Source organism: Myotis yumanensis, unplaced genomic scaffold (assembly GCF_028538775.1).
Source record: "Myotis yumanensis isolate MYYU_CA2020_CCGP unplaced genomic scaffold, mMyoYum1.0.hap1 SCAF_3, whole genome shotgun sequence".
Classification (NCBI taxonomy): Eukaryota; Metazoa; Chordata; class Mammalia; order Chiroptera; family Vespertilionidae; genus Myotis; species Myotis yumanensis.
In genome coordinates, this window is record NW_027223754.1 from 195,231,189 (window position 1) to 195,254,213 (window position 23,025).

At 41.5% G+C, this 23,025-nt stretch overlaps 1 protein-coding gene across 4 annotated transcripts in view; it reads right to left on the bottom strand.

Annotated features, from left to right (window-relative positions):
* Positions 1-19,656, bottom strand: part of NTN4 (netrin 4) — a 115,183-nt gene extending 95,527 nt beyond the window's left edge. For 2 of the 4 annotated variants that reach the window (XM_070410854.1, XM_070410853.1), the window contains exons 1-2: positions 19,104-19,656; positions 15,525-16,054 (exon numbers count right to left, since the gene is read on the bottom strand). In XM_070410854.1, the coding sequence (XP_070266955.1) occupies positions 15,525-16,054; positions 19,104-19,158 (585 nt within the window). In that variant the 5' untranslated portion in view covers positions 19,159-19,656. Of the gene's footprint in view, positions 1-15,524; positions 16,055-19,103 lie in introns of those variants that run through there. The other 2 variants (XM_070410855.1, XM_070410852.1) reach the window with 1 other exon arrangement.
* Between the last annotated feature and the right edge of the window lie 3,369 nt (positions 19,657-23,025).

Genomic DNA, 23,025 nt, shown 5'->3' on the forward strand with positions numbered 1-23,025 from the left:
GGTGGGAGATGTGCAGGAGGCAGCTGATCAATGTTTCTCTCTCATCGATGTTTCTAACTCTCTATCCCTCTCCCTTCCTCTCTGTAAGAAATCAATAAAATATATTTAAAAAATAAAAATAAACAAAAATAAAAGGGTAATATGCAAATAGACCGAAGGACAAAACAACCAAACAACCAATCAAAGTGTAATATGCTAATGATATGCTAAGGCTGCTCAACCGCTTCCTATGACATGCACTGACCACCAGGGGGCAGATAGTCAACTGGTCAACCAGTCGCTATGACATGCACTGACCACTAGGGAGCAGATGCTCTGACTGGTAAGTTAGCTTGCTGTGGGGGTCTGGAGGACCAGGACTGAGCAAGATGGGCCAGACATGCCCTGGAGCCCTCCCGCGGTCCCTCCCTGGCCCCGATCATGCACTGGTGGGGTCCCTCAGCCTGGCCTGTGCCCTCTCACAATCGGGACCCCTTGGGAGGGATCCCGCAGGTCACTCCCCTTGTGAGGGCACCAGATTCAGGGCTCATGGCTGGTGAGCGCTGCTGCAGCAGCACAAGCCTCTGTGAGCCTGTGGCAGGCACAGTGGGACCGGGATGAGTGGGAGTGGCAGGTGGGAGCTTCAGGCGGCATTGGACTATGGGTTTCGGCTGGATCCCTGCAGGCCACCCAGAGGGTCCCCACCCGTGCACAAATTCTGCCTCTAGTAGTAATATAAACATTGACAGTTAACCTATGTTAGTATGAGAAGCCACTAATTGATAAATGGTTTGTGTTCTAAAAAAGCCCAGTTGCCTGGGCTTTAGAGTGCATTTTTATGTCTGCTTTTGTTTATTACTGTACCCCTAGAGCCTGAGATAGTGCAAGACTCATAGTATGCACTCAAATACTTGTTGAATGACTGATGAACAACTTCACTGATAATGTAATCAAATAATAATAATTAGCACTTATAAAGTAGCCACTTATGACACAGATGTATGCCTTATCTTATTCTTTCTGACATTGATTCAATTTACACATGAAGAATCTAAGTTCTCTAAATTAAAGTCATTTAGGCTACCCAGTGTGGGGCATGCAGGGGGCAGCAGATCAATGATTCTCATCATTGATGTTTCTATCTTTCTCTCCCTCTTCCTTACTCTCTGAAACCAATAAAAAATATATTTAAAAAACAACAAGATAGAGACTGAGAGAAGAGGGACTTATTTGTCTTTTCCCTGCCTTCCCTTTCTTTGTCAGTGAAGCGACTTACTTATGTTTAATGGTTATAAAGGACCACTCATCTTACACCAAAATTGAGGGTTTCTGTCTACCTAGCAGAAAGACTGTCATGACTAGCTGAGCAGTGCCCAATCCATGACCTCTGCTATTGGAGTTGTTTGGATGTAAAGGATTTTCTTCAGTCATTTACTCATCCCATGGTATAATCTATGTACCCAGAGGTGGATGGGACATTATAGAGTCCTGACACAAACCTTTAAATCTGTACATGAGTCCTGTCTGTAATATCACTCACTGGTGATCATTCAGACTTTACCAAAACATTTCCTGGATGGAAAACTAAAGGGAGCTCACTTTGTCTTTTGAATACATCCAGTTTTTAAGAAAGTCTTTCTTTGGTCATACTCTTGCCTTCTGCAAGTATCAAAGTCCATTTAATCCCTCTCCAAATATCTGAAGAATGTCAGCAATGCCTGAGCATCCATAAATCCTCTCTCATAGGAGAAATATCCCAAGTTAATTGTTCATTATGCAATGAGGTTTCTAATTGATCTCACCAGTCCTATTCAGCTTTCTCTAAATAGAAATATCCTTGGCCTGAACATAATATTCTAGCTATGCTTCAACTGGAGAACACAACAGAAGGACTATTCTCTCCTTTGTTTGGAACATACTTCTTCAGCGTAGCCTAAGATTGCATTAGCTTTTTTGGTAGTCTTGATATATTGTTGACTCACATTGAAATTACAATCAACTGAAACCCTCAGGTCTTTTTCACATGAATGGCTGATAAGTCACACCTCTCTAGTGATAGTACAGTTGATTTTTTAAAAGAGGAATTTATGTTTAAAGCTATTAAATTTAATCTCATAAGTTTTGCTCAAGAATCTTTCATACTGCTCCCTGAGTTGTCTCTCTGATTATGTTGTCCCTACCAGAAGAAATGTTGATTGATCCCCACTACCCACAGGATCAAGTCCAAAATACTTGGTTCACCTGACCTTGCATAATCTGACCTGAGCCTCCAGAGCCAGCTTCATTTCCCCCATCCCTCTCTCTTCCCCACTACCCTTCCATACTGTACTCTCCAGCCATTCTAAGAGTTGACGTCCCTTATACATGTGCATTTTCCCATGGAATTCCCTTCCCTACCTTTTGATTATTATTCATCCTTTACTTAAGAGACAACAATTTAAAAGTCTCGATCAGACTGTGAACTCCTTGAAGGCAGGATTATACCACAGTGGAGTTCAGGTAACAGGAAAGGGACATAGCTTACAAGATTTTTGGTTGTTGTTTTTTTAAAGTGGTTTTTTTTTTTTTTTTTTTTTTTTGGTTTGTTTCGTCAAAGAAAATAATATCGAAACCTCTCTCTTCAAAGCTAGTTTCTCCTCCCAACTCTAGAAATGCAGGTAATTTGGATTTGTCTTACTTGAAATAGCAGTTCTTACTTAGGGAGAGGGAGTAACAAGCTTGGTGGTTTATCCAAGTGAATCCATAGTGTCCAGAGGCACTGTCACAAGGCAGTTGTTTTGCAGAATCACAAAACAATCACCTTCCACCCAGCACAGCATTGTGAAAAGAAGCCCAACTGGAAACACCAAAGAAGCAGAAGCATGAGGGCCCTTATCTAATCATTTCCAATAATCTGATGAAAAATAAAATCCCCAAGTTAACTTTTACATGTACTTTCCACTGTTCTCCAATAAGCAGTGATAGGTTTGTATCTTTCCACATAATTTAGCTAAGTGAATGAGAGGGCAGTATAAGAGAAGAGCATTGGGAAAAGAAATCATGTGTGCAAGGGTCAGAAGGTAAGAACGAGCCTGGCACCTTGGAGTAATACAAATAGTTCAATAAATACCGCTGGAGGTGAGGGTATAAGAGGCAGTCATGGGAAATAAGGCCAAGGGGCATTCAGAAAGGGCCTAGCATGCCTCATTAAAGAATGTGGACTATTTTATGGGGGAACCGGAGAGTCACTGATGAGTTTTAAGCAGGAAAGTGCTATTTTGGATTTTAAAAAGATCCTTCAGAGTGTGATATAGAAAATATATTGGGACTCAAGCAAAACAGGCTGGAGAGACCATTTAGGAGAACATTAGTGCAATAATGTATACAGATAAAAAACAATGGTGGTTTGTGCCAGGGTAGCTGTAGGGGTGGAGAGAAGTATACCTATTCGAGGGAGACTCCAGTAGCAAAATGGGATAGGACTTGGTGAGTGACTGAATTTGGCTGAGGAGAGGAAGAAACTGAGAATGGACCTCTGCTTTTCACTTTGATGGGCCTCTCTGTGTTAGACAGGTTTTTATTTTTATTTTCTCAGTGAGGTAAGAAGCAAGCACTTTAACTGAGAGCAAACAATGGGTGTGAGAAGGGGTCTTAGGGTAAAGAGAGACACTGAGTCGCTGAAGGAATGAAAGAGAGCTGAAGAAAAAATGATTTCCAGGGAAGTTTGAGGGCCAAATTGGAGCTTGGAAAGCCTAAATTTGTAGAGCATTTCTCAGTATAAGTGTTATTATTTTTCCCATTAGAGTTCAGCTGTCTGGCTGAAGAACAAGAAGGTGAACAGTAGGATTGATCTAGAATTGGGGTGTGATGGAAAGACAGGGGCAATGGAGTTGAGAGAACTGATAGAAGATTCCAGAGAGATGATCATGGAAACAGGCTAGGTATCATGTTCATTTTTGGAGACAAATAGGTATTTTGGGACCAGAGAAGAGATAAAAGAAGTAGTCTAATGTGACATAAATAAATGCTTGGAGGAAATAAATGAAAATTAGGGGGTCAGGGGGAGGAATGCCCAGAAGAAATAACTAGAAAAGGACAGGGTACATGGGAAGGGAGGGAGTTGGGAGTTGGGGAACAGGAGTTGACAATCATCTTGTTCTTTGTTTTTGCAAACTATACCTCTTCACTATACCCCTCCCACAGAGAAAATCCTCCAGTGGGCTTACATTCTTCTAAACCAGCAGTTCTCAACCTGTGGGTCGCGACCCCTTTGGGGGTCGAACAACCCTTTCACAGGAGTCACCTAAGACCATCGGAAAACACATATATAATTACATATTGTTTTTGTGATTAATCACTATGCTTTAATTATGTTCAATTTGTAACAATGAAATTGGGGGTCACCACAACATGAGGAACTGTATTAAAGGGTCGCGACATTAGGAAGGTTGAGAACCACGGGAGCTATTGTTACAAAAGGGTGTGCATCCCTTTGGGTATATTGGAATGGGAAACAACAAGGAGGAGGATTCCTGGAGAGTGAGCTGCCTAGTTCTTCTAATAGATCATTGGATGTGTTCTCCATTGACTTTTGTGTGTGTGTGTGTTTGTGTGTGTGTGTGTGTGTGTGTGTGTGTTTTTGGAGGTGGGGAAGGGGTCAGAGGTTATTTATTGGGACATGGAATATGAGAGAAATACAGGCATTGATTACAAAAGGAATTAATGGAAAATTCCAAAGACCTCAGAAGGGTTAGATTGGCTGAAATAAAAAATAATTCTTCATGAAGGTTAAACGGTATAACAAAGTGACTACATTTTCTATCTTCAATTTTAAAATGAAGTCTTTTTCAATAGCAGCTGAAAGATACAGTGTTAGCTCAAATAAACATGATGTCATGCAGAAACCATCTGAATATTTTTCATACTTTTTTGTTTGTTTTAGGAATTGTGGTTATAAAGTATAAAGTGACATCAGCAAACTTAGCGATACCTGGAAAGACTTCTGTTCCTCTGTCAGTTGCAAGACACTTAGGAAAAGAAGATAAATATGACACAGAGAGAGGGTTGGTGTTTTGTGTTTTTGTTTGTTTTTGTTCTTTTGTTTTTCAACAAGACAAACTATCCAAGAAATTAGTGTGTTCTATAGCGATTAAGTGAGATGTGTGTGAAAGGCCCAGCACAGTAACTGCACATTCTACTATGATCTCTAAATGTTGGCTTTCTCTTCTCCCTCTTAACAGAACAATTAACCATTAATACAGTAAACACTAATTAAAACATTAATAAGGTATTTCTTGACATTTTAAACACTTAAATGAGATTATTACATAGCTCTCATGCCTTAGGTAGACACTCTCCATCACATTCTGCAAATCAAAGTTTACAACATACTAAGCAGAGAAAATGTGTACAATGCTATCTTTTAATTTCATTTTCAGTACTGTGATGACCCAAGGCATTCCAAAATTAAATTGCTCCTATAGTTTGAATTCTGAGTCTAAAAAGAAAAAAAACAAGTTGTATGAGTTAAAATGAATACAAGGCCCTTAAACCTGAAGAGGTTTTTAAAGGCCCCCTAGAGTCAACATTTCTGTTTCAGCATGGTATTTTCAAAGATATCTTTCTCCATCTATACTGTTTCCTCTCTCTTTTCCGTCATCATCTGTTATCCAATCAGTGCTTTCCCTTTCCCCTGTTTGTTTTGGTTTGTCTTTTGAAAGCTTCACGTTGCAGCTCTCATGCCTTCTCTCTCACTTGTCATTTTAGAATGCACACCTACTGTTCTAACTGTGGTAATTCAATGTTATTCAATTCATATTGCTGCTTAATTAAACAACTGTTGGGCAAATAGATTGGTGAGACTGGCTTGCGTGTAAACCTTGGCCATTTCAGAAGTGTTTTTGGTAATGGCAGTTTGATCCTGCCCTAGGCTCAGCACTTGGAGTTTCCTCTTTCCTATCCACACCCACTCCCTTGATGATCTCATCCAGTTTCACAGCTTTAAATATCATCTCTAAACTGATGACTCCTAAATTTATATATTTAGTTCAGATCTCTCCTCTGAGCTTTAAACCCACAGATCCAACTACCTACTGAGTGTCTCCACTTGGATATCTCATAGGCAACTCATACTTAATGTGTCCAAAAATGAGCTCTTGGCATCCCTCTCCAAATCTGCTCTCCTTAGAATCTTCTCCATCTCAGTAAATGGCTGTTCTACTCTTCCAGGTGCTCAGGCTAAAAACATCCTCACTACTCTCTTTCTCTCACACTCCACATTCAACCTTTCAGCAAATGCTATTGACTCTCTCCATAAAATAGATCCAGAACTCAACCACTCTTTCACCATTTCCACTGGCTCCCCTCTGCCCATGCACCATTAAATCTAGCCTAAATTATTTCAGTATCATTCTAATTAGTCTCCCTCCTTCCCACTTTGATCTTTTCTTAACATACAAGTCAGAGTGATCGTATTCAAAATACATTGATTATATCACCCCTCTACTTAAAACCTCAAATGGCTTCCAGTGTCATTCAGAGTAAAAGCAATGGCCTTCAAATAATCACTTATGGTTCAAATTGGGACCCATTTAAAAATGAAAGGGGATGTTAAAAATAATTAACAGGTTTTAACTGATCTAGGTATAAATTTGGGCCATCCTGGGTATCTCCTTACTTACAGTACCCCATAATCTCTGACCCCTGACCTCACCTACTACTCTGTACTTTGACCCTCCTGACTCCACACCAGCATCCGCACAGTTCTAAGGGCACCAGGCAGACTTCCTCAGGGCCTTTGTTCTTTCCCTAGATGTGCTCACCGCTCACTTCTCTTTCTTTCAGGTCCTATTCAAAAGTCTCAGTGAGGCGTTCCCTGAGAGCTCTATCTAAACATTAAAAACAACAACAACAACAACAAAACAGCCCTCCCCACTTCCTAGCTTCCTTCCCTGCTTTATTTATTTATTTTTTTATTTACACTTATCACTACCTAACATTCTATATATTTTACATTCTTTAGCACCTTACATTTAGAATATAAGCTCAATAGCAGAAAATTTTAACTTCTCTGTATCCCCAACTCCTGAAATAGTGTCTCGCACATGGTAGATACTTTACAAATATTTGTAGGAAGGATGAATGAATCATGACTACTTTGAAAAGATTAATACTTAGATGTATATCACCCCACACAGTTAATAAACAGTATTATGATTGTATAGTTCGTTCTTTTCATGTAATTCAATTCAAAAAACGTATTTCGGACATTTTTGCCTTGTAGGGGAAGCGTGCTAGGTGCAGAGGTTGGAAGGGACATATACAATGATAGAAGGGACAAAGTTGCTCAAGAAACAAACACTGCAGGAGTAGAAGAGATAGGGGACATGATGTTTCAGCTACATGTGAGTGACACAAAGTGCATGGCAGTGCAGAGGAGGGAGAGATTACATTCGCCAACTTTTCAGACACTGTAGTAACTTACATATTCTTTGGCATGATTCATTTTCCTCATCTTCCAGAGCCCCAACTTCTAATAACCCCGTTATAATATCTAGGGTTCTCCATTATATGTATGCCTAGATATACCCGACTTCCAGGTGCCTGCTCCTCAACTGTTCTTCATTGTCCAGCCTTTATTTTTCAATGTACAGTGGGGCCTTCACTTACGAGTGTCCCGACTAACGAGTTTTTCAAGATACGAGCCGTCTCTCGGCTGATTTTTTGCTTTAGGTTGCGAGCTAAAATTTGGGTTACGAGCCAGCTTCAGATACCCCACCCTAGTTGGCGCAGTGAATGTCACAGTGAACGCCACAACATCAGCCCAGCATCACGTGTCTCACTTGTTCACTTTTTGATTTGACATACGAGTAATTTGAGTTATGAGCTCTGTCACGGAACGAATTAAACTCGTAAGTCAAAGCCCCACTGTAATCCATTAATTACTAACAGCATTTAAAATCTGCTATCTCAAAGTTTCAAGACTATTTTAACCAAATAGTGGCAAAGTTAAACCATTGAATCAGACAAATACCAAGAAAAAGATGCTAAACAGATTTTTTAAAGTAGCTATAAAGAAGGCATTTTTGGAGGAAAAAAATCCTCTTTTGAAATCAATAAATCAAAGTTTATTGATTTGATCTCTGGGGTTATTCTAATTTTTATGTCACCTCTTTAAACACTTTTAATTGATAACCACCCTGTGGGTTTTCTTTAAACTAAAGGTATTTTTGGGAAATGCGCTATTATAAATCTCTAGCCTCACCCCTATAGGAAAAGTATACAGCCCCAGGGAGTGGATAATTGAAGCACTCTAAACAAATATACACAATATTCTATTTTTCAAGGAAGTTCAACAAAATTGTAGCAGAGAATATACTTCAAAGTAAAACATTAATACATAGGATGACTAAGTTAGAAAAATTGCTTAAAGCAGTTACTGTCTTGATAAAAACTATTGTACTCCCCTCCCCCTAAAACAAATCAATCAAATAAAACTATGCAAAGTGGTATGGAAGAACTTTGATACTTATTCACATTTAGCTCATTTTAAATGCTCTAAGTGCAAACAATCTTTATTTGTTGTAGATAATTTCCTATCAATGTAAAAACATCTACTTTTTTATGCAAAGTTCATGCAACCATTTACAAATTATCAGTTAAACAGTAAGTGGTATATAATACCTAATAATTGCTATAGCAATTTAATTTTAGTATAGGATTTGGTACTTTTTTATATTTTGGATTTATAATAAAGTTTAATCATATAAATGATTTCAAGGCAAGCTAATAATCCCAAGTCTGGCTCAGGTTAGCTATTATTTATTTGATTCTGAACAGGTTACTTAGACTCACTAAGTCTCAGTGTCTTTGTCTGTAAAATGGGTCTAATACTGGTTCTTGTGAGAATAAGGGGTACAGTGCACTTTATAGGGTGCCTGGCACATGGAAGGCTTCAACTGATATTAGCTGCCACTAGGATTCCTGACCATTGGTGCTGCAGAAATAGGCATGCACAGATTTCAGTGACCGAAGAAACAGATGACCAATTAGAAAATAGTCCTACTCATGTACTACTTTGCTTTATCTTTTAAGTTTAAAAATCCGAAATATTGCTTAGCACATTATAACTGTAAATACCTGTATAAACCTGAGTAAGTCATTTATCATTTTCTTCACACTTGTGTCATACTGACTTTATCATGAGGTATTGAAACATAATCTTTCCAATGGCCTAAAGCAGGGGTGGGGAACCTTTTTTCTGCCAACAGCCATTTGGATATTTATAACATCATCCTTGGGCCATACAAAATTATCAACTTAAAAAAATTAGCCTGCTATATTTGGTCAAACACTTAATTAACTCACCCCTAATGCCTTGGCAGGGCCAAACCAATGATTTTACGGGCCTTATATGGCCCGTAGGCCGGATGTTCCCCACCCCTGGCCTAAATAGACAAATAAATACTTGAATCTTGAAAGGCATATGATCTGTACAACATATTGGGTAAATTACGCATGTACTATATCATGTTATTTAATAAATCAGTCTATAAATTGCAATATTTACTCTCTTCCCCAGTAGATTATAAGAACTGTGAAGGAAAGGAATGCATATAGTTTTTGTATCTTTCACACTGCCTGGCATGGCACAAAGGAAGTTTAACCTAGTGCAGATAGCACTGGGCTTGACATCAGGAAGTACAGCTTTCAGCTGAGTAATTGTACACAAATCAGTCACTTAACTTTCTTTAGGCTTCAGATTACTCATCAGTCATATGCTTTTCCATCGATGACATTTAGCTTCCTTTTCTCATTCTAAGAAACACTAGTCAGAGGGATTTTTACCAATGTTTGTCATTTTAACACACAACTTCATTTTCCCATATCTATAGATGTGAAGAAATGAAACCCTTAATTGCAGATTTTGTTCGCTCCTGAAAACTTTCCAGGAACTCAAAGTTCTTATCATGGTTTATTCTATCAAATCTTTTAATCACTTTCAAAACAGCAAGCCCTTCCCTGCCATCCCTTACCCTGTTTTATTTTCTCCTTAGTTCTGATTTACCATCACACTCTGACATACTGTATATTTTACTTAATTATTTGTTCTCTATCTTCCCCTTCCCTCTACTGAAACCTAAACTTCATGGGGACAGGAATTTTTATCTCTTTGGTTCACTGCTATATCCCCAGCATCTGGAATGGGATCAGACACAGAAACTCAAAGATTACTTGATGAATAAATGGATGAATAAATATTATTTAAGATCTTTCATTAATTGCCTTTCCTCAACCACAGCTTATGCCCTATTATTACCAACTCAGCTTCTCCATGTAAATCAGGGTTTCTGAATCATATCCCCTACCCAAGCACTTCATTCCTCCATCTGTGTCATTTAAAGATATTCTCCTACTCACCCCTGCTTTTATGCCATTCTTGTGTTCATTCATTCAGTTACAGATTTATTAATTGCCTACTATGGTCCAAGCAAATGCTGGGGATACAGGGCTAAATAAGACTGCTGCAATCCTTACCCTATTTTACAATCCTTGCCTCGTGCTTCATATGAGACCCAAACCCCCTCTGTTCTTGGCTTCTCTGTGCTGCTGCCTCCCATACAGTATTCCATATTCATAATGCCCTGGAAAAAAATATCCATGCCTTTTGATTGGTTGCTATCCAATTCTGAATAGAGTTCTTCTGATAATAAGTTAATAGAACAGGGAGCAAGTGGTGCTAACTTCTAAGGAGATGACAACTACATCCCTTTAGAGTTGCTTTGGAGTCACTGAAACGATGCTATTTCCTAAATAGTGATCATTGAAATTTCAGTTCCATGAGGCCTGTGTGGGCCCTAAAACAGCTTGTGACATCTCCCCACTTACTTGTTTTCTGTACCCAGAGCTAACCTGAGGTGCTTCTTTTCATCCTGAAAAAGCCTAATTAACCTATCATCTTTAGCTTCAAGGTGATTATTATTTATTGCTCCAACTAAACAGGAGACTAAGTCCCCAACTGACAGAGGGCCTTGATGTCTAACCATGCCCAGCACCAAGCCTGTCTGGGTCTTTTAAAAGAAAATTATTGAGGTATATTTGAAAATTAAGAATTATTATTTATTTACAGTGTACAATTTGATCATTGGATATACATATACAAGTACATTGTGAAATAATCACCATTTTCAAGCTAATTAACATATCCATCACCTCAGATGGTTACTTTTTTGCATGTGTTTAGTGAGAACACTAAGATCTATCCTCTTAGTAAATTTCAAATCTCTCTATATAAAAGCCTAAGAGACCATTACGACCGGTTGACTGAACGACCGGTCGCTATGATTCGCACTGACCACCAGGGGATAGATGCTCAACACAGGAGCTGCCCCCTAATGGTCAGTGCGCTCCCACAGCCAACCTCCCGTGGCCAGCCAACCTCCCGTGGTCCCTCCCCCAGGCCAGCGGCCCTGAGGGGCCCCAATGGGGGCCAGCCAGCCAACCTCCCAGCCCCAATCAGCCCCATCTGGACTTGGGCAAGATGGGTCCCGATCGGCCTCGATCTCCGGCCAGGTCGAGGGACCCCACCCATGCACGAATTCATGCACCAGGCCTCTAGTATACAATAAAGTCTTGTTAACGATAGTCATATTTGCTGTTCATTAGATCTCCAGAACTGATTCATCTTGCATAACTGAAATATTGTACCCTATGAACAACATCTCCCCTGGCTTTGCCAGGATTTTGGGGAGCACTTTATACCTTCACCCAAGTATTTCCCAAGTTGGGCTCGGGGGATCTCTGGAGTTCTGAGAGATAGCAACTGCAGTTCTAAAAAAGAGGGTCCCAGGGATAAATGAGTTTGGAAGTGTTTCAGCCTATATTTCCCACTTGGGGATACAGGATAAATAATGTGAATATGTATGTATTTATAAATGTTTAATTTTGTTAAGCCCAGTCAGTGTTTCCCAACCTGGTTTGGAATGGAACCTCTATTCCTAGAACACCAGTGACATCTCAGAGGACATTCCTGTTCTGAGGAATGTTGTTGGGTGCATTCTTTCTTACCTTGTCATATACAAGTGAATAACAAATTGTTATGAGAGTGAGCAAGGAGAGAGATATGCATATAATCTCTCTGTGAGCAGTTCTTGGGGGTCAATAGTGGAGAAGAACATAGTTTTTATGGAACAAATAGTAGACTTAAAGCCAGAAGACTTATAATTTAGTCCTTGCTCTATGACATAACTAACTTTTACCTCCGAATCTCAATCTGCCCTCCTATAAAGGAGACACATTTTAGGATAGCCCTACCCCTTTCTTTGAAACTGCTGGTCAGTTTAGGAAGTGTTGTTGTTTTTTTTAATATATTTTTTTATGGATTTTAGAGAGGAAGGGAGAGGGAGATAGAAATATCAATGATGAGAGAGGCTCATTGGTCTGCTGCCTCCTGCACACCCGCTACTGGGGATCAAGCCCGCAACCCAGGCAAATGCCCTGACCAGGAATAGAACCGTGACCTCCTGGTTCATAGGTCGACACTCAACCACTGAGCCACACCAGCCAGCCAGGCAGTTTAGGAAGTTTCTTTATAGCAGACTTAACTTTGATTTTAAAAGTATTCTTCTGGCCCATCTGGCATGTCTCAGTGATTGAGCACTGACCTGTGAACCAGGAGGTCATGGTTCAATTCCTGGTCAGGGCACATACCCGGATTGCAGGCTCGATCCCCAGTGGGGGACATGCAGGAGGCAGCTGATCAATGATTCTCTTTTATCATTGATGTTTCTATCTCTCTCTCCCTCTTCTTCCCCTCTGAAATCAATAAAGATACATATTATTTAAAAATTAAAAGTATTCTTCTGGGTGGATTTTTAGGCCTACAATTTTAAAGTCCTCTTTCGGATGACTGGTGCCTTCAGTTCTGTAAAAGTAGGTATCTGGTGTGTTAGACATGAAACTACAGGCTCTCTAAGGCCTGAAAAGCCCAAAGAAGTATTTTGGAATAAACAATGGAAATAAATTAAGTATGAGATATATTTATCTTAGCCTAAGTAGTAGGATAATATCTTGCGAAGTCTTAAGAAGTCTTATATAGAATGGAGGAAGCTATAGGTCTGTAATATTATAAATAAGCAATAAATGAAATTTGAAACTACTAATTTGATACTAGATTCATTGGCTTAGTTTTCTCATCACTCCATTTCCAAAGGTATAGATTGATGATACAGAGGTGTACTGTGAAATTATTTCATAGCTTAAAACTAATTGATACTCCAGAGCAACATAGAAGAGGTGGGTTAATAATATTTTCTTAGAAGGCTTGCCCTGGTTTTTCCTTTGAGGAAGACTTTCTCCTACTCTCTGATTCAGGAGGGAAATACTCCTTCCCCTACCTGCCCTCTAAAGGGAGGAAATTCCAGATGGTTTAATGTACACTTAAAAATCTTGCTCTCGAGGGAATTAGGTGGCATTTGATGTTTTTTGTTTGTTTGTTTGTTGTTTGCCATTGAAATATGTCTTTGGAAATAACTACAATGAAAAAAATGTAAAAACTAGATTTAAAATGCGACTCTACATTGGAATAACTAACAGATTTTAGTCTTTATCTGCTTTAAATTTTGATGTAAGCATTGATGACAATAAGTAGTTTGGGTTTTAAAAAGATAAGATCTTTGTTTTTACTATAGGTTAACTAAATGTTACCTTAGTCATCTCTAAGTGATTGCTGGGCCACTGTAATACATTCAATATAATGTTTGCTAAGCAAGCATGCCTGCCATCTGGTTACTGAAACTGTATTTTTGCTGCTTCATAGATACACATGGCCCAGTAGCACTGAGATGTAGGAAGCTGATATCAGCCTGTGGATCAATTCCAAAGCAATTTGAGAGTTCAAGCCATTCATTTGTTTGCAACACCAAGTGTTCTCCACATAAGAAAACAATGAGTCTAACTTATCTGTCTCTTTTTTCCCCCTGGTATCTTTAAAAATGCCTATCATGGCAGGGTGCACATGGATTTACAATATTAAGCCAACTTTAGGGACCGTGAAGAAAAATGGAAAATAGTCCGTGTACTGTGTGTGCCACATCCTTTGGTTCTGGTGCCAGTGGCACTATTCCTGGTCTGCGAAGTGCACACAGAAGAAATAGCTGGATCACATGGCAAAGTCCATATGTGCCTTTGGTAGTGGGGGGGAGAGTTTCCCAAACCCACCTTTTCACAAGGCCCCAGGCAAGCACCCCCCCACCCCCCACGCCCAAACCAAAGGCACAATTACTAGCACTGAGTACAGTGCCTGGGATAGTAGGGGCTCAATAAATGTTACTAAATACTATCACCAGAGAAATCTGCAAATAGAAATATAGATGACTGCTAAAAGAGTGCCTCTCTTAGTCTCTGTAGCCATTGTACTACATGCATTAGATGTATGCCTAACAACTTGTCTGGGCTTTCTTAACCTTTATGCTATTGACATTACGGCTAATAGTTCTTTATTGGGAATGGGAGAGGTGCTGTCATGTGCACAGTAGGAAATTTAGCAGCATCCTGGCTTTCACCTACTAGATGCCAGTAGAGTCCTTCTCCCCAGCAAAAATGTCTCCTGACACTGCCAAATGTCCCCTGAGAAGGGGGATGGTGGCAAAATCACCCCCTAAGTTAACCACTTATTTAATCTGTGTGTTTATGACATGTACCAAAATTAGAAATTTCATACTTTCTCTCTGCTCTTTTTTATAAATCAATATTTCTGAAAGTATTTTATTCTCTTAATCTGCTTTCACCCAATTTTCTCTGAAATTTTTCATATATCTGGAGGTATATTAGGTACATCCATATAAGTTTAAAAGATCTGTTTCCCCCTTAGGAGAACGGAAATATGAAACAAAGAGATATCACCCTATATAGAAAAGGGACTGATAGCTAAGGAGGCTGTTTTGCAGAATAAAATTGAGATGGTCTTGGGCCCAGGATAGACCCAAGACCCTGAATTGGTTGATGTATCTGTGAATATGAAAATAACTTTTGTATCATTGAAACAAAAACAAAACTACCTTCGTTTGTTTGCTATGCGCTCTTGTAATCTTAACAATAAAACTCCACTGTTATACAATCTATCCTTCTGACAGATTTTTTTTTCTCCCTTGGCTTTATTTTTATTTACTTCCTATTTATGTTAACAGTTTCAGGAAGATACCAGCATGGGCTCCAGGAACAGGCTGTCTCAGTAACTCCTGCCCACTCAGAAGCACAGTAAGTAGTCCTGCTAACTGATTAAATTATTAGCCTTTCAAACCTCTTAAGCAGAATGATGATATTGAAAAAAGAAAAAGAAAAGTTAAAGTCTTAGAATTCCAACTTAAACCCAGTCAGTGGGCAACCTGCTTGAAAATGACTACACATCCATGTCTAAGGGCGAGAAATAATTTATGACAAATAAAGCTCATGAAAAATTCTAATTTCATTCATGTTGCTACAAGTATACCTTCATACTTTTAAAAAAATGTGGGCTGGTAACATTTTTCTACCTTATGTACAGTGTAGACTTAAACGTGTGCCCTTACCTCTCCTCCAGTGCACGGGAAGGGACTGGAGTATCTAGAAGTGCAAATAGCTCCCTTCTTGACAACATCATCTTCCAGGCCAAAAGTAGCCGAGCAGTTAGTTGCAAAGTACTTGTAAGGCTTCCATGTCTTCCCAAAGTCCTGGGACCGGTCCAGCACCATGGCTGCCGGCCTGGGGGACTTGAACACCATAATTAGATGAGTGAAGTAGAATTCGGCTTCCAGGTCTAACTGGATCTTTTCTCTGTGCACATCCTCAGCAGACTGCCACCACGTGCGAGGAAACTTGAAGGACGAGTCTGCCATGGCAGCTGGCAGGTGAGCCAGGTGAGGCTGAGCAGCGTTGCATTTGTCACATTTGGGCTGCCGACAAGTCAGATCAGTGTTCTCGCTATAGAAGCAGTACAGTTCAGTGGCGTTCTGACCACAGGTGGTGTCTGCCCAGAGTTTTCTCCCTAGAGCCAAATTTCCCATCTGAGGGTTACAGGCTTTCTCACAGCGGGAACTCATTCCAGCTACTCCACTCAGCCCTGGGGAAGGGAAAGCATATGTTATTCAAGACAAACCCATCTGGAAAGATCTTCTGTCCACCTAGTCCATCTTCAACAGTCAAGTGATCCCTAAAGAGCTTGAGACTTTCAGTAAAGAGGAAATCCTACCAAATTTGAGCATGAATACTACTCTGTATTTATACCTCATTTGTGTATGCAAGTGTGTGAGTGTGCATTTCATGCTCAGATGCAAAATTCACATGAAGGAAAATAAAATCACTTTAGGGAAAGGGCAAAAGGAAGGAAAGTGGGAACACCGGGATACAGATAACAGGCCTAACCCTCTTCTAGTACTTTGCTTTCTAAACATTCTCTATATTTGAAATATACTTATTTGTTTTTGATATCATGACTTAAATAATACCCAAAAAAATAATGTGTTTAAGGTCATCCAACTTAGTCTTTTAAGTATAATTTCAGTCATTAGCATTATCTAACATATTTATGAGAATGCATTAAGGAGGAAATGGTGAATCTATTACATTTTTAAACTAAAAATATGAAGGGACAGCCCTAACCAGTTTGTCTCAGTGGATAGAGCATCGGCCTGAAGACTGAAAGATCCCAGGTTTGATTCTGGCCAAGGGCATGTACCTTGGTTGCAGACACATCCCCAGTAGGAGGTGTGCAGGAGACAGCTGATCAATGTTTCTCTCTCATCAATGTTTCTAACTCTCTATCCCTCTCCCTTCCTCTCTGTAAAAAATCAATTTTATATATATATATATATATATATATATATATATATATATGACACCTCTTTTAAAAAAATATGAAGGGACAAATTCCCTAGGAAAAGCAATGTGAAATATTTAATCAATAGACAATGGGATCACATTTGGGAGGCAAAGCTAGAAACTATGGGCACTCAGATGTGCAATAGCTATTTTTAATATTAAGTAAATATAACCAAGAAAAAAACCCTCTAATCTGCCAAATGGCAGAGAAGCTTATTTGACATGCTCTCTGCCTCTTGAGTTCTAGGACAGGTTATATAGTAGTTACCTGTTTGCTTAACAGGAGAATGCTTACAGACTGGCTGCCACCAATAGCACCTTTAAACATTATCTGTGAACTGAAGCACCTTCTAAAACATGCGATTCCAGCCAAACAAAGATCCAACAGACTTTAATGTTTCAAAATTACTTAAAATGATAAACATTATCCACTTATTAACATCCTGACTACATATTATAATCCTTTAATTTGGGTTTCTTGTTTTAATTATGAATACCGTAAGTAAGATCGTCTATTTTAAACATTAAAACAGACAGGGAAAGAAAGAAGAGGAAGTGAAACCCCAAATTCTGGCTAATTGAACGTTTGTGCTTCTGAAGAGGGAGCACCTCGGAACTGTTATCACAGCACTGTTGAAATGACAGCTTAGATTAAAACAGAGATATTTCACACACGGAGGATCAACAGCCCCGCATGGCCTTTGCAACCAAAAGAAAGGGATTCCTGAGGCATATTCTTTACACGTCACATCCAAGTGTGCATCATGCCTGGACTCTGGTTAGCTGGGGCAACAGTTGCTTGTGGCCAGGATCACCCAAACACACAATGTGCTATGACTCACCTGTAAAGCATTTCAGGGAAAATCATATACTGCCCGTACAAGTATTTTTGACTTTAAACACTTGGCTTGTGATATTTATTTACAACCTCTCGATTGCTTGCATGTTTTTGCTGTAACATGGTTTGGAAAGGGACAGGTTTATTAAAGTTCACTTTGTGGTTAGGGGAGCATGGAGAAGTCCACATAGGGGGTGGATAAATAGGAAGAAATAAAGTAAAATCTTGGACCTTTAAGGCTCCTTGGGTAAAGTACTGGATAATTTTCAATGCTCCTAAACTGACAAGAAGTCCGGAAAAGATAGAAGCCAGATAAATAGTGGGTGGACAAGACACTTGGAAATCATCGCTAAGAAAGTGAACAGTCAAGTATGGCAAGGATGCTCCTATGAGTCTGGCTGGTTTGGGATGCAGATTCTAGAATCTAGAGCCTGGCTTTTACTGCGGGGCAGAGTGCAAGAAGCCAAAGGGAAGGGGAAAACATTGCTCGCTAGCCACCAGTCGGTCCCTCCAGCCCACACTCTCCGTTCTAGAGCAAGCGAGATGTGTGTGAGAGACCCGACAGCTGATGAGTCCCTCACTTTCTTTCCCCCTAAAACACTGAGCTACACTTACGCCTAATTGGAAACCAGGCGACCCTCAAGAGGGAGGGAGAGGAGCAGAAGGAGATCCCAAACTTAGAAAGGGCGAGCTAGGAACGGGTGGCCAAGAGTAGCCCAAGAAAGCCGGGATGCGAGTGGGAGGGAGAGCGCATCTGACGACGCCCCTGCCGGTCTTCCGGTTCCCCAGACAGGGAGCAGACCCGCCCCCGACCTCCCGCGGAGCCTCGGCCAGGGTACCAATTCCCCAGGCGCGGTCAGCCCGCTCCTTGCAACCCAGAGCGATCACCACTCACCGTCCCAACCCGGGTCTCACTCCGTTCCAGCCATTGCCCCGGCAAGAGGGCACTCACCTCGTCCCGGTGTCCCTACCTGGCTCCCGAGTACCCCGCAGGAGGTCGGGCACGAAGGCATCTCTCCCAACGAGAGAGCAGCCCTGGCCCACGCGCGCCCAGGGTCGCCGGGCCACCCCTCCCCATCATTCCTCAGGCCATGAAGTGCCGGGGGATGGCGAGCTTGGTCCTTTGTTCCCTCACAAAGTGGAAAGGCAGTTTTTCACTAACCCAAACCCAGAAAGAAACCAAGGTCATGTATCTCTGGCAGGGCGCACCCATGATATCGGGTTATCCAAGGGCATGTGTAGCGCAGTTGCAAAAAAAAAAAAAAAAAAAAAAAAATCAATAGTATTTTAAACTGCGGAGACCGGGGAAAGGAGGCGGAACATGGCCACTCATTTCATCCCCGGGAGCTGAGCTCGGCGCTCCCGAAGCGCACTCCCCTGCACCCCGAGTCCTGAGCGGAGTACCTAAGGAGCGAGGGAAGAGGGGTGGGGGGCCAGGCGCGTCACCACCCACCTGCGGCCACCGCGGAGCAGCCCCAGAGCAGCAGCAGCCGCGCGCAGCTCCCCATGTCCGGGAGGAGCCGGGAAGACCGGGTGCGGGATGAAGCGCCAACAGTCCTCCGCAGGAACCCAGGCTCTTTATTTCTTCCTTCTCCCGGGGTGCCAGGCGGGATCAGCGGTCGCCGGGGACCGGGAGCTGCGGGCCGGGGTCGCGCCGGGAGGCGGGGTGACCCTTGCACACTGGCCTGGAGGGGCCCGCGCACCTCCGGGGCGGTGGGAGCCCCGGACCATAGCCGGCCGGGCCGCGCTGCCCGGCTGAGCGGTCCCGCGGCTCCTCCGCCGCTAGCCCGGGCTCGGCGCTCGCAGCAGCTGCCGCTGAACTTTGCGAGACCTTTCACTTCCCGGCCTCTGCCACCGCCGTCGTCTCCTGGGCGTCCTCCTCCGCTTTTACCACCTCCTCCGGCTGCGGCGTCTCGGTCCCGTCCTTCTCCACGGGCAGTTCCATGGGATGCATTTTTATTGCACCGACACCGCGGCGCTCCGGTGCCAGCCCTCCTCCTCTCGCACCTCCACCCCTTCCTCCTCCCGCCCGCTCCCCCCGCCTCCCCCCGCGCTCGCTTGACAGCCGGGTGGTGCAGCCCGCGCGGCCCGGTCGCCACCGCCGTCTGCCCTGCCCCGGGAGGGATCCCTTCGTGCAACCATCCACTCTCCTTGCCTCGCTGCCAGCTTGTCCCGCCCGCCTCAGCCCCCACGCGCGCTCCTCATCTCGGCCCCCCGCTTCCCTCGTGTCCCTCCCGGCGCTTGCCCTTCATTTCCCTGCGTGACCCCCCTGGTGCCCTCCAGCACCCACAGGCCTCCTCTGGGAAGCAATCTCCCACCTTCTCCCGGAACATTCCAGAGAGCAGTTGACTCTCTTGATCAGGTCAGGGCATGCCAAGGGGCTTAAAAAACCGCGAAACAGGCTAGCGCCTACTTCCCACATCCCCAGGCAAAACAAGCCCTCCCTCTCTTCCCGCATCCCCGCCGCCCCTTCTCTGGGAGTCTGAGGACCCGGGAAAGGACCCCCCCCCCCCCACCTCCCACCCCCAGCCCAGCCAGGGTCACGGGCGTCCGAGAGCGCACGCACGAACTGCTAAGTGGCGTTCCCTGCTTCTCTGCCGCCTTTTGGGGGGCGGGGAGGACGTCTCGGCTGAACAATCAATACTTACTTTATGCTGGGTGTATCCATTTTGATGTAAAAGGTATTCCCTAATTCAAACTGAAGGTACTTAAAATAAAAGGGTCACAGGACTACCTCTGGGCTGTTCAAGAACTTCGTTGTCTAGAGACAGGGGCATGACAAAGAGCGGTCCTTGGTCCTTCCAAGCACTTTCACTCTATAGAGTGCGTTGTGCTATGAAACAATAACGATGTGGAATGTTATGGGGAACATTTTAGTAGCAACCACAAGTAACTAATTGTGGATAGAATTGCTCAAGGCTGCTGTTTATGGGAGGAAAATAAATAGCACTTGAGTCTACGACTTTTGCAAGTTCTATGAAAACATTGTTCTGTGTACCGTACACTTCTGGGGAAATTGACAAAGTTAAGTAGAAAGCAATTTTATTGCAGTGTTCATTTTGTGCCTTTGAATATTTTCCAGAGAATTAACTACTTTACAGATACCATTCAGTTCTGTGTGTTACTGATGAGGACAATTCAGAGCTTTGGGGCACATGTAGATATTATTTATGACTCAGCCGGGACTATATGAGAAGATACCTCCCAGGAGGATCTGGGGTGAGATCAGCATCACCCATTTGGGAGATTTTAATATAATCTTATGGACAACCCTGGAAAGTGGCAAACAGTATGAGACAGCAATTCGTATAACACTTTAGAACATAAAACCTTTGAGTTTTCAAATATTGGCAATGTTGGGGCTTTCTTCATCTTTTATAAATATGCTCCCAATGAAGCTACTAAAACACCTCTCCAAATTATTCTTTTTACCAAATAAATGATAGAAAATTATTATAGTCAAATGCTCTTAGCACCAATATTACCTAATATCCAAAGCAAATTTTTTAAAAAAGAAAGTGCACACTTATTAATTTGTGAATTAATAATATATAGTAGTATATTAAAGCAAAACCACTCTACCTCTCACTGCAAGTTTCAAAAGCATTTACTATCTGCATCAATCCTGCCTTAATAATACAAGGATGGGCAAAAGTAGGTTTACAGTTATTCATATGAAAAAAGACATGCAGGTTATGATTAAGGGTATGAAATAAGAAGACAAATAATGCAAATAAATAATACAATAATAATAATACAAGAATAACCTGTTTCATGTATTCACAACTGCAAACCTACATTTGCCCACCCCTGTGTATGCCACCTGATAACACTATAACTGGTTCTTATTTCCTTTAACAAGACAGTAAGTTCCTTAATAGTAAGCCAGTCTTTTATACTTAGTCTAAACAAAACATTGTTTTTCTTATATTCTTCATTGTTATTAATGGAGAACACCTGCTGGGTATATAATAAGTTTTCATTAAATGTTTTTTATTGCATTATATTAAAATTATTGCTGAAGGCTAAGAACAGGGATTAAGAAAAAAACAGTGAAATCAGAATGATGCTCCATATTCTAAACTAATCTGTACCTTTACAACAATACTTTATATATAAAACATTATATATAAGTGATTAGCATTCTAACCAATTTCTAATTAATTTTATTTGGTTAGGTAGTCTAATTTAGTTCTAAATTCAAATTTAATTCTAACTTAGATAAATTTTCTTTTAATTTTGAAAGAGCTATCTAGGAAAGTTTTACCTACATAAGGAAAACCTTACTCAGTGATAAGTATATCAATGCCTATTATTGTGTTTTTGAAAATTTCAGTAATTTATGAATTAGTAGGAATCTTAGCATACCTATGGAAGTTCAATATCAAGTTTCTAGAATGTTGCATAATTATCAAATTAACCTAGAATACTCCTGAGAACTTGGAAGAAAGCTAAAAGGGCCTTTAGGAACTAAAATAGATGGTAAAATGTTGATGTAGCAAAAATCTTATTCATGGGAGAGCTCTTTAGGACTTTACTTAAATTATTCTTACAATGTTAATAAGTTTGGTTATGCTGTTTTCCTAGGCCACAACATATCTATATATATAAAAGCCAAGGTGACTGTTACAACCAAACAACTGGAACGACTGGAATGACCAGTCAACCAGTCACTATGATGCACACTTACCACCAGGAGGCAGATGCTCAATGCAGGAGCTGCCCCCTGGTGGTCAGTGTGCTCCCACAGCCAACCTCCCATAGCTAGCCAACCTCCCCCAGACCCTCCCCTTGGCCCCTACCCTCAGCTGGCCAACCTCCCACTGCCCTCTCCCGGCTGGTCAACCTCCTGCGGCCCCAATCGACCCGATCGCCAGCCAGGCCAAGGGACCCCACTTGTGCATGAATTCGTGCACCAGGCCTCTAGTTAGAAATAACAAATAAGAATGGAGTGGGATGTCATTAAAACAAGGAATGAGTTGAAATAACCTGGTATTAAGGAGAATGGGAGAACTATAAAAAATAGTCATAAGGACAAAAAAAATAAAAACAAAACCAAAACCCCACAGCAGTCTGAGGCCTTTTAGTGCAGAGGCAAAGTACAATAGGCTGTAAGGTATCACTCTATTATAACTTGGTCCACTGTGTGAGGCTCCTAATGGATCATAGGATATTCAGCATCAGAAGGGATGTTAGGGATCCTTGAGCCCAACTTCTTACCCTATCAGGAACTCTCTGCACAAAATCTCTGTCCAGTAATCATGCTGTTTCTGTTCTAGAAATTTCAGTAAATGAAAGCCTCAAAAGCAGCCTTATTCATTTTGGTACTGTTCTTATTCAACTGTGACATCTCTCTTCTTAAAATTCTACCTTTG